Consider the following 17,819-nt stretch of genomic DNA (forward strand, 5'->3'; position numbering starts at 1 on the left):
CTCACAATATTCTAAATGTGGTCTGACCAGAGCCTTATAAAGCCTCAGCAGCACATCCCTGCTTTTATATTCCAGTCCTCTCGAAATAAATGCCAACATTGCATTTGCCTTCCTAACTACCGACTCAACCTGCAAGTTAACCTTAAGAGAATCCTGGACTAGGACTCCCAAGTCCCTTTGCACTCCAGATTTCTGAATTCTCTCCCCATTTAGAAAATAGTCTATGCCTCTATTCTTCCTAACAAAGTGCATGACCTCACACTTCCCCACGTTGTATTCCATCTGCCACTTCGTTGCCCGTTCTTCTAACCTGACTGAATACACTACCCCTAATCTCATGCGTTTTAATTTTACACGCTAATCTCCAATGTGGGACTTTGTCAAAAACCTTCTGAAAGTCCAAATAAACCACATCGACTGGCTCCCCCTCATCAATTCTACTAGTTACATGCTCGAAAAATTCCAGTAGATTTGTCAAGCATGATTTCCCTTTCGTAAATCCATGCTGACTCTGTCCGATTCTGCCACTGTTTTCCAAGTGCTCAGCTATTCAATCTTTTATAATGGACTCTAGAATTTTCCCCACTACCAACATCAGGCTAATTGGTCTAAAATTCCCTGTTTTCTCTCTACCTCCCTTTTTAAATAGTGGGGTTATATTAGCTACCCTCCAATCTGTAGGAACTGTTCCAGAATCTATAGAATCTCGGAAGATGACCACCAATGCATCCACTATTTCTAGGGCCACTTTCTTAAGTACTTTGGGATGTAGATTATTAGGCCCTGGGGATTTATCAGCCTTCAATCTCATCAATTTCTCCAATACCATTTCCTTCCTAATACTGATTTCTTTCAGTTCCTCCCTCTCACTAAACCCTGTGTTCCCCAACATTTCTGGTATGACTAGAGAGGGAGGGAGTGCAGGAGGAGAGAGAGGGAGGGAGTGCAGGAGGAGAGAGAGGGAGGGAGTGCAGGAGGAGAGAGAGGGAGGGAGTGCAGGAGGAGAGAGAGGGAGGGAGTGCAGGAGGAGAGAGAGGGAGGGAGTGCAGGAGGAGAGAGAGGGAGGGAGTGCAGGAGGAGAGAGAGGGAGGGAGTGCAGGAGGAGAGAGAGGGAGGGAGTGCAGGAGGAGAGAGAGGGAGGGAGTGCAGGAGGAGAGAGAGGGAGAGAAAGGGAGTGAGTGAATGAATAGAGAAAGGGAGTGGCAGTCGGAATTGGAGAAGGGATGAAGCAGGTGGAGCAGGAATGATATTAAGATAAGAAGAAATAAGTTTTGTGGATTGGAGCTGAAAGGGTTGATACCTCAGGACAGTCCTGTTTGTGGTTTCTCTGTGGAAGGAGGTAGAAAGTGGGCTGTGAGGGATTAGGGAAGTATTTTTAAGCTAATGTTTTACAGTTTCATTTGTTTTAAATACCTAATAGAGAGATTTAAAATGATGAAAGATTTTGATAGTACAGACAGAGAGAATCTTTCCATTTGTCATAAAGAGCATAACTGGAGCTCATGGTTATAAGATAACCAGCAAGAAATCCAGTGGGGAATTCAAGAGAATCTTCTTCATCCAGAGAGTGGTGAGAAATTGGAACTGACTACCACATGGAGCGGTTGGAGTGAATAACATAGATACATTTAAGAATCAGAGTTAAACAGCACAGATACAGGACCTTCAGCCCATTGTGTCCATGCCAACCATCAAGCACCTATCTATTCCAATCCCATTTTCCAGCACTTGGCCTGTAGCCCTGTATGCTATGGTGTTTCAAGTGCTCATCTAAATACTTGTTAAATGTTGTGAGTGTTCCTGCCTCTACCACCCCCTCCGGCAGAGGCTAGATAAGCACATTTGGGTGAAGGGAATAGAGTGTTAGGCTGTTAGGATAGGAGGAGCATAAACCCTGGCGTGGTCTGGTTTAGCTGAATGGCCTAATTCTATGCTGTACATTTTGTGTAATTCTCTGTCACTGCACTTCCCTGACCATCCCACATTAATGCTGGATACTCACTGGCTTGCTCTATCTCAGCTGATTCTCTTTCCCATTACAGAACATGTCCTGTGAGAGATTCTGTACCGCTCTCCGAATCACAGCAAGCACCTTGTTTGCCTTGTCAGTGCTGGCAGCCATTACCTGCACCTACGTGAAGGGTTATCAGTTTGGCTACACGGAGAATTACCACCTGTCCTTTGGACTGTACGGGGCCATCCTCGCCCTCCACCTCTTTATTCAGAGTCTCTTCGCTTTCCTGGAGCACAGGAAGATGAGGAAGGAAAATCGACCCCTCAAATTTAACAAGTCGGTCGCTCTTTGTATAGCTGCTTACCAGGAGGACCCAGATTATCTGAAGAAATGTCTGGTGTCAGTGAAGCGGATCGCATATCCCAACCTCAAGGTGGTGATGGTCATTGACGGCAACAGCGAAGAAGACTTTTATATGATGGAGATATTCAATGAGCTTATGGGCTTGGAGAGCACTGGCTCCTATGTCTGGAAGAGTAATTACCATGAGACGGGGACCGGAGAAACACATATTACCTTCAATGAAGGCAAGAGGAGGGTCGAGGAAACCGTGACTCAGTCTAAATTCTCCTGCATCATGCAGAAGTGGGGAGGGAAGCGAGAGGTGATGTACACAGCATTCGCCGCACTTGGCGACTCCGTGGATTATATACAGGTGGGGCTGATGTACTCGGGAACAGGGTCGAGGTTTTACTGTTCCCCAAAACTTGGTTGAGGCAGATTTTTATTGGGACACTGTCCACACAGCATTCCTATAAACAGGTGATGAGGCAACAATCCCAGCTCCTCCCATTGAGAGACAATGTTCAGAATTAACTCCAGTAGGAAGAATAGAAAAGCTGAATATTTTAAATGAGAAAACTATTAAATGTTGGTACTCAGAACGATTTGGGTATCCTCATACATTATTACACAACAAATGATTAAGTCTGCACTGAGTTCTGCTTCAGTGCACAGAGTATGAAACAGAGTTTGGTGAGTAAGGAAGTTCGGTGAAGAGGAGAACTTTAAATTAATGAAGAAAAATAAATTTGATTAACACAATAAAGGTAACAGGACAGGTGATGTGTCACGGCTGCAGCTTGCAGGAGCTCCCAGTTGCCACTGTAATCCATGGCAACCAGGCCTACAGTAAGTGTCTGCAGCTTGAGGAGATTCAGCTCAGAGCCATTGAGCTGGAGGCTGAACTGCAGACACTGCGACGCATCAGGGAGGGGGAAAGTTATCTGGAAACTTTGTTCCAGAAGGCAGCCACACCCCTTAGGTTAGCATCACGTGATTTGGTCAGTGGTCAGGGACAGGAGGGTGTGACTGCGAGTCAGGCAGATAAGGGGATCGAGAAGGTGGGAATGGAGGAGCCTTAGCCCTTGCAATTGAACGGCAAGTTCGAAGTTTGTGCAGCTTCTATGGACAAGAACAAGGGCTGCAGTGTGGATGAGCAGGCTGACCGTGGCCCCATGGTACTGGAAGCCATTTAAATGGGGGGAGTTAAAAGGAATGTAGTGGGACAGTAAAGTCAGGAGGATAGACACTGTTCTCTGCAGCAAAAAACGAGAGTCCATGCGGCTAAGTTGCCTGCCCGGTGCCAGAGTTCAGGATATCTGCTCAGGATATCAGAGGAACTTGCAGTGGGAGGGGGACGATCCAGTTGTCGTGGTCCATGTAGGTACCAACGACATAGGTAAAGCTAGGAAAGAGGTTCTGCATTAGGAGTATGAGGAACTAAGCACTAAATTAAAAAGCAGAACCTCAAATGTAATCATCTATGTGTGCAAAATGGCATAGGGTGAATAAGATTAGAGAGATGAATGCATGGCTCAAAGACTGGTGAGGGAGAGGTGGGTTCCAGTTTGTGAGGTACTGGCAACAGTACTGGGGAAAGTGGAGGCTGTACCATTGGGATGGACTTCACCTGAACCGTGCTGAGACCAATGTTCTGGAGAGTCAGATAACTCGGGAAGTAGAGAGGACTTTAAACTAAATAGCGGGTGGAAGGATCAAATAGGGGAAGATTGAGTAAATTAAAGGAAAATGACAAGGCAATAAATTAAAGTAGCAACAAAGCTAATAATGATAATTAGAGTATGCAGGAAGGGACAGTGATTGCAAACTTAAGAGTGTGCCAGCAGATAGAGCCAGAGTTTACAAAAACAATTAAAAATAAACTGAATTCAGGTCTCTGTGTCAAGCTTTGCATCAGATCAAAGACAGAAGCTGATAAAGTTGCCAAAACAAGTGGTAAGCCTGAGGATTGGGAGCATTTTAGAATTCTGCAAAGGAGGATCAAGATAAAGATTAAGTAAGAGAAAATAGGAAATGAAAGTAACCTAGTGTGAAAAAAACATAAAAATGGATTGTTTAAAAAAAGGAAAAGGTTAGCAAAAACAAATGTGGGCCTGTTACAAGCGGAGTCAGGAGAACTTGTAATGGGGAATAAGGAAGTATCGGAGAAACTAAACAAGTACTTTATATTGTCTTCACAGACAAAAATACTAAAAACCTCCCAGAAATAATGGAGAATCAAGAGACCAGTATAAACAAGGAACTGCAAGATATTAATATTAGTAAAAAGATAGTACTAAAGAAACGAATGGGTCTATATATATATGGGACAGAAAAGTAGAAAAATCCCCTGAACCTGATGATTTACATCCCAGAGTGTTGAAAGAGGTAACTGTAGAAATTGTGGATACATTGGTGTTCATCTTTCAAAATTCTATAGACTCTGAATGATTCCTGCAGATTGGAAGGTGACAAATGTAACCCCACTGTTTAAGAAAGGAGGGAGGGAGAAACTAGGGAAACGACCTGTTAGTCTTACATCAGTTGTAGGGAAAATACTAGAATCTATAATAAAGGATGTGATAAAAGGACACTTAGAAATAGGTCAAGAAGATTTACACCATCCAGGACAAACCAGCCCGCTTTATTGGTACCCCATCCACAAACATTCACTCCCTCCACCACTGATGCACAATAGCAGCAATGTGTACCATCCACAAAATGTACTGCAGGAATTCACCAAGGCTCCTTAGACAGCACCTTCCAACCCATGACCGCTACCATCTAGGACAAAGGCAGCAGATGGGGACACCACAACCTAGAAGTTCCCCTCCAAACCTCTCACCATCCTGACTTGGAAATATATCACCATTCCTTCACTGTCGCTGGGTCAAAATCCTGGAACTCCCTCCCTAACAGTACCATGGATGTAACCACACCACATGGACTTCAGCGGTTCAAGAAGGCAACTCACCACCACCTTCTCAAGGGCTATTAGGGATGGGCAATAAATGCTGGCCTAGCCAGCAATGCCCACATCACATAAATAAATGAAACAACATACAGTTGATTTTGCAGGAGCTTTGTCTGAATGCTTGTGGAGCTGGCTTCAAGGACACTAGCTTTAGTTCTAAGGCCCTCCCATTGATTCAGAGGGTGCGGCGGAGGGATTCTGATGGAATTTCTCTCATGATTTTGTGTGTTGCTGCTGTCGGCTAACTGGCCTATAATTCCCTAGTTTCCTTCTCTCACCTTTCTTATATAGCGGAATGGCATGTGCAATTTTACAATCTGAAAGAGCAGTTCCTGAAATGAGAGAATTTTGGAAGGTATAGTTAAGATATCTGCAATGTTCTTGCATAATGTTTTTAAAATCCTAGGACGGAAACCATTTGGTTCTGGAAATTTGTCACTATTTGGTACCGTTAATTTCTTAATTGCTGATATTTTGCTCAGGTTATCAATCTCAGTCTTGAATATACTCATGATAGAGCATACACAGCTGTCTGGGTTAGAGAATCCCTAAGATTCCTTTAAGTGAAGAAATTTTTCCTTATCACAGTTCTGAATGACAACCATTTGTCCTGAGACAAGTGTGAGAATGTTATCGGGCCCTAGGAGTGAGTTCAGAGCCTTGGGAGAAGCTGGGAAAGTTAGAAATAACTGACATTGGCCAACAATGCTGATGTATTTCTGTCCCCTCCCACTTTTCCTGCAGATTGTGTGTATGCCCAGCAACCCCCACAAACAATGAAAAGCCAATTGAACTTGTTATTGAATCAATATGAACAATTTTCTCGGGCAATGGTAATTTATCAGCGCCACACACGACCTCACAATGTCTGCAGCTCTTCAACACAAAAGATGCGAGTGCACAGCGAGAGGCCAGAACAGTATGAAAATAAAATGTAATCTGACACTTGTTATGATCCCAGTAGAGACTGTCAAAGGTTATCGAGGGGGGGCAGCTTTTGGAGTTGAGGCCATAATCAGATCAGCCATGATCTTGTTGAATGGTGGAGCAGGCTCGAGGGGCCAGGTAGTCTACTCCTGTTCCAGTTCCTGGTTCAGATCAAAACTTGTAAAAATAAACGAATTTCCCAAACATCCAACAGAAACAAACCGAAGGACAAAATTTCACATTTTAAGACTTTTATAGAAACAGAAAAATCACAGAAGTATTGCACCACAGAAGGAGGCTATTTGACCCACCATGTCTGCACCAGCTCTCCAAATGAGCAATTCCCACGTTTCCTCCCCACGTTCTTCCTTTACAGATAATGATCCAATTTTCTCTTGAACGCCTCAACTGATCCTGTCTCGACCACACTCTCAGGCAGCGGATTCCAGATCCTAACCACTTGCTGCATGAAGAAATTTTTCCTCATGCAGCCACTACTTCTTTTGCCAATTAATTTAAATCTGTGCTGGCTTGTCCTTGATCCCTCCACCAATGGGAACAGCTCCCCCTATCTAGTTTGTCCAGACCCTTCATGATTTGAATACCTCACTACCTCTCTTGAACACCTCTCCTGTCAACCTTCTCTTCTCCAAAGAAAACAGTTCCAACTTCCAACTTTTGTCCAGTTTCTTCCCACCTACATCCATGATTCCTCTGATACCCTACGTCATATCAACAATTTCCCATTCCCTGGCCCCGCCTCCCCTTCACAAGGACATCCAAACTCTCTACACCTCCATCCCCCACCAAGATGGTCTGAGGGCTCTCCGCTTCTTCCTTGAACAGAGGCCAGAACAAGCCCCATCCACCCCCACTCTCTTCCGTCTGGCTGAACAACTTCTCTCAATCAATAATTTCTCCTTAAACTTGTCTCACTTCCTCCATATAAAAGGTGTGGCTATGGGTACCCGCATGGGCCCCAGTTATGCCTGTCTATGGGGTATGTGGAACATTCCTTGTTCCAGCCCTACTCCGGCCCCCTCCCACAACTCTTTCTCCGGTACATCAATGACTGTTTCAGTGCCATTTCATGCTCTCGTCTGGACCTGGAAAAGTTTATCAATTTTGCTTCCAATTTCCACTCCTCCAACACTTTCACACGGTCCATCACTGACACTTCCATTCCCTTCCTTGACCTGTCTCAATTTTTGGTGATAGACTGTCCACCAATATTCATTACAAGCCCACCATCTTCCACAGCTACCTCGATGACAGCTTCTCACACCCTGCTTCCCGTAAGGACTCTATCCCATTCTCTCAGTTCCTTCACCTCTGTTGCATCTGTTCTGATGATGCCACATTCCTAAACAGTGCTCCTGACATGTCTTCCTTCTTCCTTAACCAAGGTTTCCCACCAACTATAGTTGACAGGGTCCTTAACCGTGTCCGACGCATCTCTAAGGTGTCCTTGTCCCCAGTTTCATTTTATTCTTCGTCTCATCTGACGCCTTAACAAGAAACTTAGTCTCTCTCTTTAGGTGCTAAGGAACGCAAGCTCCAACAACTCATTGACACCAACACCCATCCAGGACCCTCCATCCCTTCTTGCCCCTCTGACCCCATCCCAGCTTCTAATCCCAGCCCTTGCCGTGTATTCACTATACCCCCTGACTTTCCCCCCTCTGATGCTGAACGTTCTATACTCAGCAAAGGACTCAGTTTCACCCCCTTACACCCTCATCTCAATGAATTCCGGGCTTGGCACGATGCTGAACTCTTCTTCTGCCGCCTTCGTCTCCATGCTCACTTCTTTGGGCAGGAGTCTTCCCCCCCGTTCAATGGATACTTTCATCTGCCTCTAGTATTCTCCCTCCATCTGGACCCCTCCCTCTGGCCTCTGACCTGACCTTGATCTTTTCATTGAGAACTGTCGCTCTGATATCGGCCATCTCAATTTCTCTGCTCCTCTCACGCACTCTAACCTGTCTCCTTCTGAACTTGCCACACTCCGTTCTCTCAGGTCCAACTCTGACTTTGTTATCAAGCCTGCTGACAAGGGTGGTGCTGTTGTTGTCTGGCGCACTGACCTCTACCTCGCAGAGGCTGAGCGCCAACTCTCAGACACTTCCTCCTACCTCCCTCTGGACCATGACCCCACCACTGAATATCAAGTTTCCAGGATAGTCACTGACCTCATCTCCTCTGGAGATCTTCCCTCCATAGCTTCCAACCTCATAGTCTCCCAACCCCGGACAGCCGACTTCTACCTCCTCCCCAAAATCCGCAAACAGGACTGTCCCAGTAGGCCAGTCGTGTCAGCCTATTCCTGCCCCATGGAACGCACTTCTTCCTATCTTGACTCCGTTCTCTCTCCCCTTGTCCAGTCTCTTCCCACCTACATCCGCAATTCCTCTGATGCCATACATCATCTCAACAATTTCCAGTTCCCTGGCCCTAACCGCCTTCTCTTCACCATGGATGTCCCTCTACACCTTCATCCCCCACCAGGATGGTCTGAGGGCTCTCCGCCTCTTCCTGGAAGAGAGACCTGAACAATCCTCATCCACCACTACTCTCCTCCGTCTGGCTGAACTTGTTCTCACACTGAACAATTTCTCCTTAAACTCGTCTCACTTACTCCAAATAAAAGATGTGGCTATGGGTACCTTCATGGGCCCCAGTTATGCCTGTCTCTTTATGGGGTATGTGGAACATTCCTTGTTCCAGTCCTACTCTGGCCCCCTCCCACAATTCCTTTCTCCAGTACATCGACGACTGTTTCAGTGCTTCTTCATGATCTCGTCTGGACCTGGAAAAATTTATCAATTTTGCTTCCAATTTCCACCCCTCCATCACCTTCATGTGGTCCAACTCCAAAACTTCCCTTCCCTTCCTTGACCTCTCTGTCTATTTCTGTCCACCAATATTCTCTACAAGTCTACCGACTCCCACAGCTACCTGGACGTAAGATCCTCATACCCTGCTTCCTGTAAGGACTCCATCCCATTCTCTCAGTTCCTTCGCCTCCGTAGCATCTGTTCCGATGATGCCACTTTCCAAAACGGCACTTCTGACATGTCTTCCTTCTTCCTTACCGAGGGTTCACCCCCACTGTGGTTGACAGGGCCCTCAACTGTGTCCGATCCATCTCCCGCACCTCTGCCCTCACACCTTCCTCTCCCTCCCAGAACCATGATAGGGTCCCCCTTGTCCTCACTTTTCACCTCACCAGCCTCCACATTCAAAGGATCGTCCTTCGCCATTTCCACCGACTCCAGCGTGATGCCACCACCAAACACATCTTCCCTTCACCTCCCCAGTCGGCATTCTGTAGGGACGTTCCCTTCAGGACAGCCTGGTCCACTCTTCCATCACCCCCTCCACCTCAACCCCCTCCCATGGCACCTTTCCATGCAATCGCAGAAGGTGCAACACCTGCCCCTTTATCTCCTCCCTCCTCATTGTCCAAGGGCCCAAACACTCCTTTCAAGTGAAGCAGCATTTCACTTGCACTTCCCTAATTCGGTCTACTGCATCCGCTGCTCCCAATGCGGTTTCCTCTACATTGGAGAGACCAAATGCAGACTGGGTGACCGCTTTGTGAACACCTTTGGTCTGTCCGCAAGCATGACCCAGACCTCCCTGTTGCTTGCCATTTCAACACACCAACCTGCTCTCATGCCCACATGTCCGTCCTTGGCCTGCTGCATTGTTCCAATGAAGCTCAACGCAAACTGGAGGAACAGCACCTCATCTTCCTACTAGGCACTTTACAGCCTTCCAGACTTAACATTGAGTTCAACAATTTTAGATCATGAACTCTCTCCTCCATCCCCACCCCTTTTTGATTCCCTTTTTTAAATATTCATTTTTATTTTTATTTTTTATCCACTTATTTTTATTTGTTTTCATTTTTATTCGTTGTTTTATCCCCAGCTTTTATCCTAATTTCAATCTTTTTTCCCACATCGTCCCCAAACCCACAAGGACCATCTGTCACTTGTTCATGTTGTTCTTTCCAGAGTGCTTACCCTTGTCCTGCTATTATCACATTCTGCTTTTTGACCTTAATGCCACCAGCAACACCTCCTTTAGCCAGTATCACCACCATTAACACCCCTTTGTCCTTTTCTTTATGACATCTTTTGCAATCTCTCCTTTGCCTCCACCTATCCACTGGCCTTCTATCCAGCTTCACCTGTCCCACCCTCCTTAAACATTATAAATTTTATTACATTTTTACTTCTCTTTAGCTCTCAAGAAGAGTCATATGGACTTGAAACGTTAACTCTGTTTTTCTCTCCACAGATGCTGTTAGACCTGCTGAGTTTTTCCAGCATTTTATGTTTTTGTTCCAACTTCTTCAATCTATCTGAATTAACAGAAGTTCCTTATCCCTGGAACCATTCTTGTGAATATTTTCATGGAACCACAGAATCACAGACTGCAGAAAAGGCCCTTCGGCCCATCGAGTTTGCACCGACACATGAGAAACACCTGACCTACCTACCTAATCCCATTTACTAGCACTTGGCCCATAACCTTGAATGTTATGACGTGCCAAGTGCTCATCCAGGTACTTTTTAAAGGATGTGAGGCAACCCGTCTCCACCACCCTCCCAGGCAGCGCATTCCAGACCGTCATCACCCTCTGGGTAAAAAAGTTATTCCTCACATCCCCCCTAAACCTCTTGCCCCTCACCTTGACCTTATGCCGCCTTGTGACTGACCCTTCAACTAAGGGGAGCAGCTGTTCCCTATCCACCCTGTCCATGACCCTCATAATCTTGTACACCTCGATCAGGTCACCCCTCAGTCTTCTCTGCTCCAACGAAAACAACCCAAGTCTATCCAACCTCTCTTCATAACGTAAATGTTTCATCCCAGGTAACATCCTGGTGAATCTCCTCTGCACCCCCTCCAGTGCAATCACATCCTTCCTATAATGTGGTGACCAGAACTGCACACAGTACTCCAGCTGTGGCCTCACCAAGGTTCTTTACAACTCTGCACTCTCTCTAATGCCTTCACATCTTTCCTAAAGTGTGTATCCCAGAACTGGACGCAATACTCCAGCTTAGGCTGAGCCAATGTTTTACGCAAATTACTCCAAGGAGAACAACCTCAGCTTCTCTAAACTAAGCTTGTATATAAACAACCCCCGCTCCTGCCAACTCCCCCTGCCTATCCTTGAAACCATTCAATAAATCTCCTCTGCACCCCCTCAAAGGCTTCACATCTTCCGAAAGTGCAGTGACCAGAACTGGACGCAATACTCCAGTTGGGGCCAAATTAGAGCTTTTTAAAGATTCAACATAGCTTTTCTGCTTTTGAGCTCACTGTTTCAAATTATGAAGCCCAAGAATCCACATGTTTTGCTAACTACTCTCTCAATATGTCAAAGATCGATGCACATACACCCCCATGTCCCTCTGACCCTGCACACTCTTTAGAACAGTGTCAATAAGTCCATATTAGCACTACTTTCTCAAGGGCAATTATGGATGGACAATAAATACTGGCATTGCCAGTGATGCCCACATCCACTGGACAAATATAAAAACATCCCACTTCTGTGACAATTGTACTCATGACTTAAAAATGGTCCTGACATCTGGAAAAAAAAACTAAGGTGGGAAAATCCAGCCCACTATCTAGCCTGGGGAAACAGCCTCTCGGCATCTACTCTGTCAAGCCCTCTCAAAATTTTATGCTTCAATGAGCTCACCCCTCATTCTTCTAAACTCCAGGGAATATAGGCCAGTACTACTCAATCCCTCCTCATAGGACAGCAATCTTTTTCCAGAAATCAGCCTATTGAACCTTTGCTTGCAGATGATACGAAGATTGGAAACGTTGTCAACTGTGATGAGAATAGTCGTGAACTTCAAAAGGACATAGACATGTTGATGGGTTGGGCAGACAAGTGGCAGATGAAGTTCAATGCAGAGAAGTGTGAGGTGATTGATTTTGGCAGGAAGAATGTGGAGAGACAGTATAAAATAAAGGGAGAAACTCAAAAGGAGGTGCAGGAACAGAGAGACCTTGGTGTATACGTACATAGGTCATTGAAGGTGGCAGGAAGGTTGAGAGAGCAGTTAATAAAGCATATAGTATTTTAGGCTTTATTAATAGAGGCATTGAGTACAAGAGTAAGAAGGTCATGTTGAACTTGTATAAGACACTAGTTAGGCCTCATTTGGAGTACTGCGTCCAGTTTGGGCACCATATTTGAGGAAAGATGTGAAGGCATTGGAGAGAGTGCAGAGGAGATTCACAAGAATGATTCCCGGGATGAAGAACTGTAGCTATGAGGATAGATTGGAGAGGTTGGGACTGTTTTCCTTGGAGAAAGGAATGTTGAGAGGAGATTTGATGGAGGTGTTCAAGATCCTGAGGGGTATGGACAGAGTAAATAGTGAGAAACTGTTCCCACTTCAGAGCATCAAGAACTAGAGGGCACAGATTCAAAATAATTGGCAAAAGGAGTAAAAGTGATGTGAGGAAAAATATTTTCACCCGGAGGATAGTTGGAGTTGGGAACGAACTTCCTGAGAGGGTGGTGGAGACAGGTTTGATCGAGGTATTCAAAAGGGAATTGGATTGCTACCTGAAAAGAGAGAGTGTACAAGATTACGGGAGGTAAGGCAAGGGAGTGGGACTAGGTAGAATACTCTTTCAGAGAGCCATTGCAGACTCAATGGGCTGAATGGCCTCCTTCTATATTGTAAAAATTCTGTGATCTCTCTGCTGCACCCAGAGGTAACTAACAGTGACCAGGAGCCAAAGGGTAGAGGCCCAAGCGTTGAAGATCCACAACTACCTCAATAGTGATTGTAACTGAGATTAAAGTGGTCAGCGTGGCTCAGATAGTGGACTGTTCTGATGATAGGCACAATGGCCTATCCAAGGTTATCAGTTGTTATTAATGCCCATCACTGTGTTAGTTCTGCCTTCATAAACAAGCTGGAAATGACTGACTCCCTCTGGTTTTTCTCCTCAGGTGTGTGATTCAGACACAGTATTGGACCCGGCCTGTACTGCAGAGATGGTGAGAGTCCTGGATGGAGACCCCAGTGTGGGGGCAGTTGGCGGGGATGTGCAGGTTGGCACAAATTCCTGTTAATGTCTGAACTGTGACAGTTTGAGTAGATTCCTCCATCCAGAAACAAATTCCCTGAAATTGGGCAGAGGGTTGGACCTTCTGTGAAACAGCCATTTGGGGTGGGGTGTTAGAGGGACTGGTTGACCTCTCAGGTGAATAAAAGTTCTAAACTGGGGAAAGGCTAATTTTACTAAGATGAGATATGATTTGGCCCAAGTGGACTGGGAGCAGCTACTTGCAGATGAAATTGTCAGAGCAGTGGGAGGCATTCAAGGAGGAAATAGCGAGAGTACAGGGCAAATAATGTTCCCATAAAGACAAAGGGGGAGACAAAGTCTGGAGAACCCTGGATGTCAAGGGACATAAAGGTTAGGATTAAGGAAAAAAAGAGAAGCTTATGGCAGATACTGAGGGTTCCATACGGCAGAGTCCCTAGAGGAGTATAAAAAGTGCAGAGGGAACTTAAAAAGGAAATTAGGAAAGCTAAGAGAGTACACGGGAAAGCATTGATGGGTAGAATAAAGGAAAACCTAAAGGGTTTTTTAAAATATATAAAGAGCAAGAGAATAACTAGGAAACAGTAGCACCAATGAGGGACCACAGAGGTAATCTGTGTGTGGACCTGGAAGATGTGGGTACAGTCCTCAATAAATACTTTGCATCAGCCTTCACAATACTTGAGGAAGGATGTGAAGGCATTGGAGAGAGTACAGAGGAGATTCACAAGAATGATTCCCAGGATGAACACTGTAGCTATGAGGATAGATTGGAGAGGTTGGGACTGTTTTCCTTGGAGAAAAGGTATAGACATCAGGGTGCAGGACTGTGAAATATTAGAGGAAATTAACATAGAGAGAGGAGGTACTAGTGGGTTTCGCAACCTTAAAAGTGGATAAATTCTCAGGCCCGGATGAGATGTATCCCAGGCTGTTGAGGGAAGCAAGGGAAGAGATATCAGAGGCCCTGGCAGTAATTTTCAAATCCTCTCTGGCCACAGGTGAGGTGCCAGAGGACTGGAGGACTGCTAACGTTGTCCCATTATTAAAAAAGGGAGGAAGGGATAGACCAGGAAATTACAGGCCAGCCAGTCTAACCTTGGTGGTGGGGGAAGTTACTAAAATAATTCTGAGGGTAGAGTATATCTGCACTTGGAGAGACACAGATTAATCAGGAATAGTCAGCATGGATTTGTTAAGGGAAGGTCGTGTTTGACAAATTTGATTGAATTTTTTGAGGAGGTAAGCAGGAGTGTTGATGAGCATTTGATGTGATATGCATGGACTTTAGCAAGGCTTTTGATAAGACAAGCTGGTCAAGAAAGTGAGAGCCCATGGGATCAAAGGCAAAGTGGCATGTTGGATCCAAAATTGGCTGAGAGGCAGGAAGCAGAGGGTGATGGTAGAGGGTTGTTTCTGTGACTGGATGCCTGTGTCCAGTGGGGTTCCGCAGTGCTCAGTGCTGGGGCCCTTGCTGTTTGTGGTGTACATAAATGATTTGGACTTAAATGTAGGGGGTATGATTAAGAAGTTCGCAGTTCCCACGAAAATTGGTAGGGTGGTAAATAGTGAGGAGGATAGCCGTAAACTGCAGGAGGATATCAATGGACTGGTCAGGTGGGCAGAGCAGTGGCAAATGGAATTCAACCTGGAAAAGTGTGAGATAATGCACTTGGGGAGGGCTAACAAGGCAAGGGATTACACTATGATGATAGGATCCTGGAAAGTACTGAAAATCAGAGGGACCTTAGTGTGCATATCCATAGATCCCTGAGAGTAGCAGGACAGATAGATAAGATGGTTAAGAAAGCATATGGGATACTTGCTTTTATTAGCCGAGGCACTTAATACAAGAACAGGGAGGTTAAGCTGGAACTGTATAAAACGCTGGTTAGGCCACAACTGGAGTACTGTGTGCAGTTCTGGTCACCACATTATAGGAAGGATGTGATTATACTGGAGAGGGTGCAGTGGAGATTTACCAGGATGCTGCCTGGGCTGGAGGGTCTGAGCTATGAGGAAAGATTGGATAGGCTGGGCTGTTTTCCTTGGAGCAGCGAAGTTTGAGAGGGGACCTGATTGAGGTTATGAGGGGCATAGATAGGGTGGATAGGAAGGCACTTTTTCCATTTGTAGAGGGGTCAATAACCAGGGGGCATAGATTTAAGGTAAGAGGTAGAAGGCTAAGAAGGGGGTTCAGGAGAGACTTTTTCATCCAGAGGGTGGTGAGAGTCTGGAACTGACTGCCTGAAAGGGTGGTTGAGTCAGAAACTCTCATAAAGTTTAAGAAGTATTTAGATATTAATTTGCGTTGCCATAGCCTCCAGGGCTAAGGACCAAGCGCTGTAAAATGGGATTAGTGTAGTCAGATCTTTTCCAGCATTTTCTGTTTTTATTTCAGCTTTTTCTGCCCTTGTTTCAGGTTTGCAGGAACTCTAGGAAGTTGTTTTTACCCCATTAACCAGTCTCTCCACTGCTGTCTCTATTAACCAGTTCCCCCTTCCCCATGTCCCCATTAACTGGTCTGTCCCCGTTGTCCCATTCACCAGTCTCCATCCTGCTGTCCCCATTAACCAGTCTTCTATCCATGTGCCCATTCACAAGTTTTCTCCCATTTTCCCCATTAAAGTCTCCTCTATTTTCATCATTAACCAGTCTCCTCCCCTGCTTTGCTCATTAAAGTCTCTCCCCACTGCTGTCCCCACACCAGTCCATCCCCTCATATCCCCAATAACCAGTCTCTCTGTTTTCAACATTAACTGGTCTCTCCCCATTGTCCTTAATAACCTGTTTCTCCCCATGTTATCCCCATTACTCTGTCTACCATCCTATCCCCCCATTATCCAGTCCCTGCAATGCTCTGTGATTGAACTTAGAGCCTTGTGAGCATCAGCCAATGCAGTATAACTCTGGTCTCCTTTGTCTGCAGATCCTGAACCTGTATGATTCGTGGATCTCTTTTCTGAGCAGTGTACGTTACTGGATGGCCTTTAATGTGGAGCGGGCCTGCCAGTCCTACTTTGGCTGTGTGCAGTGCATCAGTGGGCCGCTGGGCATGTACCGCAATCCCCTTCTGCGTCTTTTCCTGTGTGACTGGTACAGCCAGCAGTTTCTGGGCTCCAGATGCAGCTTTGGAGATGACCGACACCTCACCAACCGAGTGCTGGGCCTGGGCTTCAAGACCAAGTATACAGCCCGCTCCCGTTGCCTGACCGAAACGCCAAGCCGCTACTTCCGCTGGCTCAACCAGCAGACCCGCTGGAGCAAGTCCTATTTCCGCGAGTGGCTGTATGGTGCACTCTGTTTCCACAAGCACCATCCATGGATGACATACGAGGCTGTAGTCAGCGGCTTCTTCCCCTTCTTCCTCACGGGCACTGTGCTGCAGCTCTTCTACAGGGGTCGACTGTGGAACATCCTGCTCTTTCTGCTGGCTGTACAAGGGGTAGGGGTGCTGAAGGCTGCCTTCGCCTGCCTACTTCGGGGATCAGCACAAATGCTCTTCCTATCCCTCTACTCACTACTGTACATGTCCAGCCTCCTGCCTGCCAAATTCTTCGCCCTGCTCACCATCAACCGGCCTGGCTGGGGCACATCAGGGCGCCGCAAGCTTGTGGTTAACCTTGTGGGCCTGCTGCCCGTCTCTGTCTGGTTTGCAGTGTTGTCCGGGGGTCTGGGATACACCATCTACCGGGAGAGCCAGCAGCCCCTGCCCGACACTGAGTGGCCTTTCCTCATTATCGGTTCTACCATATACACCTGTTACTGGCTGCTACTGCTCGGCCTCTACCTGGGCATCGTCACCAAGCCATGTGGCCGCAAGCGAGAGCACTGTGACCTAGCCTTCCTGGAGGTCTAAAGCCCAGGCCCTGCTCTTACACAGCCATATCCACACTGGCACTGCCAACTCCCTGGCAGTATATGTGGCTGTGCCGCCCACCAGGGCTCTTGATACCATCAAACCTCCTGTTCTGTGGGATGAGTCCAGGAGTGTTTTTTTCCTCCAATTTAATAATTTTTACTTATTTAATAAAGAAAAACTGTAAATGTTTAAGAAAAAGAAGTGATGTTTCTGCAGCATTGTCAGAGGGAGCTAGCATGAACACCCCAAGGTGGCATGTGGGTGACAGTTAGTACCCTGAGATGGGTGTGGGTGAAAGTTAGCACCTTAGGGTGGAGGCGTAAATAGAGCGTTAGTATTAAACAGGTGCTGCTATCAGAACCGAATCCTGGCACATCGCCTGATCTTTTATTAGAGCCTATTTGCATATTTATACTGAATGAAACTTCAGCCTGGTTCTGCTGACGTTCCTACAGGCCACAATGTGAACATGAGAAACACTCTCATTTCAGGGGAAACAAATCGCTGAACAAGCAACCTCTTGTTTACAATATTGCTCTGTCTTTCGAAAATGTAACTTATTTTATTTTTGTATGAATGTATTTGTCAGATTCTGTATTTAATAAAGCACCTGAGCTTCAGTTACTGCAGGTGAACAGATTTTAACTGAAAACCTTGTA

At 46.0% G+C, this 17,819-nt stretch overlaps 1 protein-coding gene across 2 annotated transcripts in view; it reads left to right on the plus strand.

Annotated features, from left to right (window-relative positions):
* has3 (hyaluronan synthase 3) overlaps nt 1-17,806 on the plus strand; it is a 229,020-nt gene extending 211,214 nt beyond the window's left edge. For both annotated transcript variants that reach the window (XM_041192259.1, XM_041192257.1), the window contains exons 2-4: nt 2,043-2,669; nt 13,201-13,302; nt 16,228-17,806. In XM_041192259.1, coding sequence (XP_041048193.1) covers nt 2,046-2,669; nt 13,201-13,302; nt 16,228-17,157 — 1,656 coding nt within the window. In that variant the 5' untranslated portion in view covers nt 2,043-2,045 and the 3' untranslated portion in view covers nt 17,158-17,806. The remainder of the gene's footprint in view (nt 1-2,042; nt 2,670-13,200; nt 13,303-16,227) is intronic.
* Nucleotides 17,807-17,819: the final 13 nt, after the last annotated feature.

This window comes from Carcharodon carcharias, chromosome 7, assembly GCF_017639515.1.
Source record: "Carcharodon carcharias isolate sCarCar2 chromosome 7, sCarCar2.pri, whole genome shotgun sequence".
NCBI classification, from domain to species: domain Eukaryota; kingdom Metazoa; phylum Chordata; class Chondrichthyes; order Lamniformes; family Lamnidae; genus Carcharodon; species Carcharodon carcharias.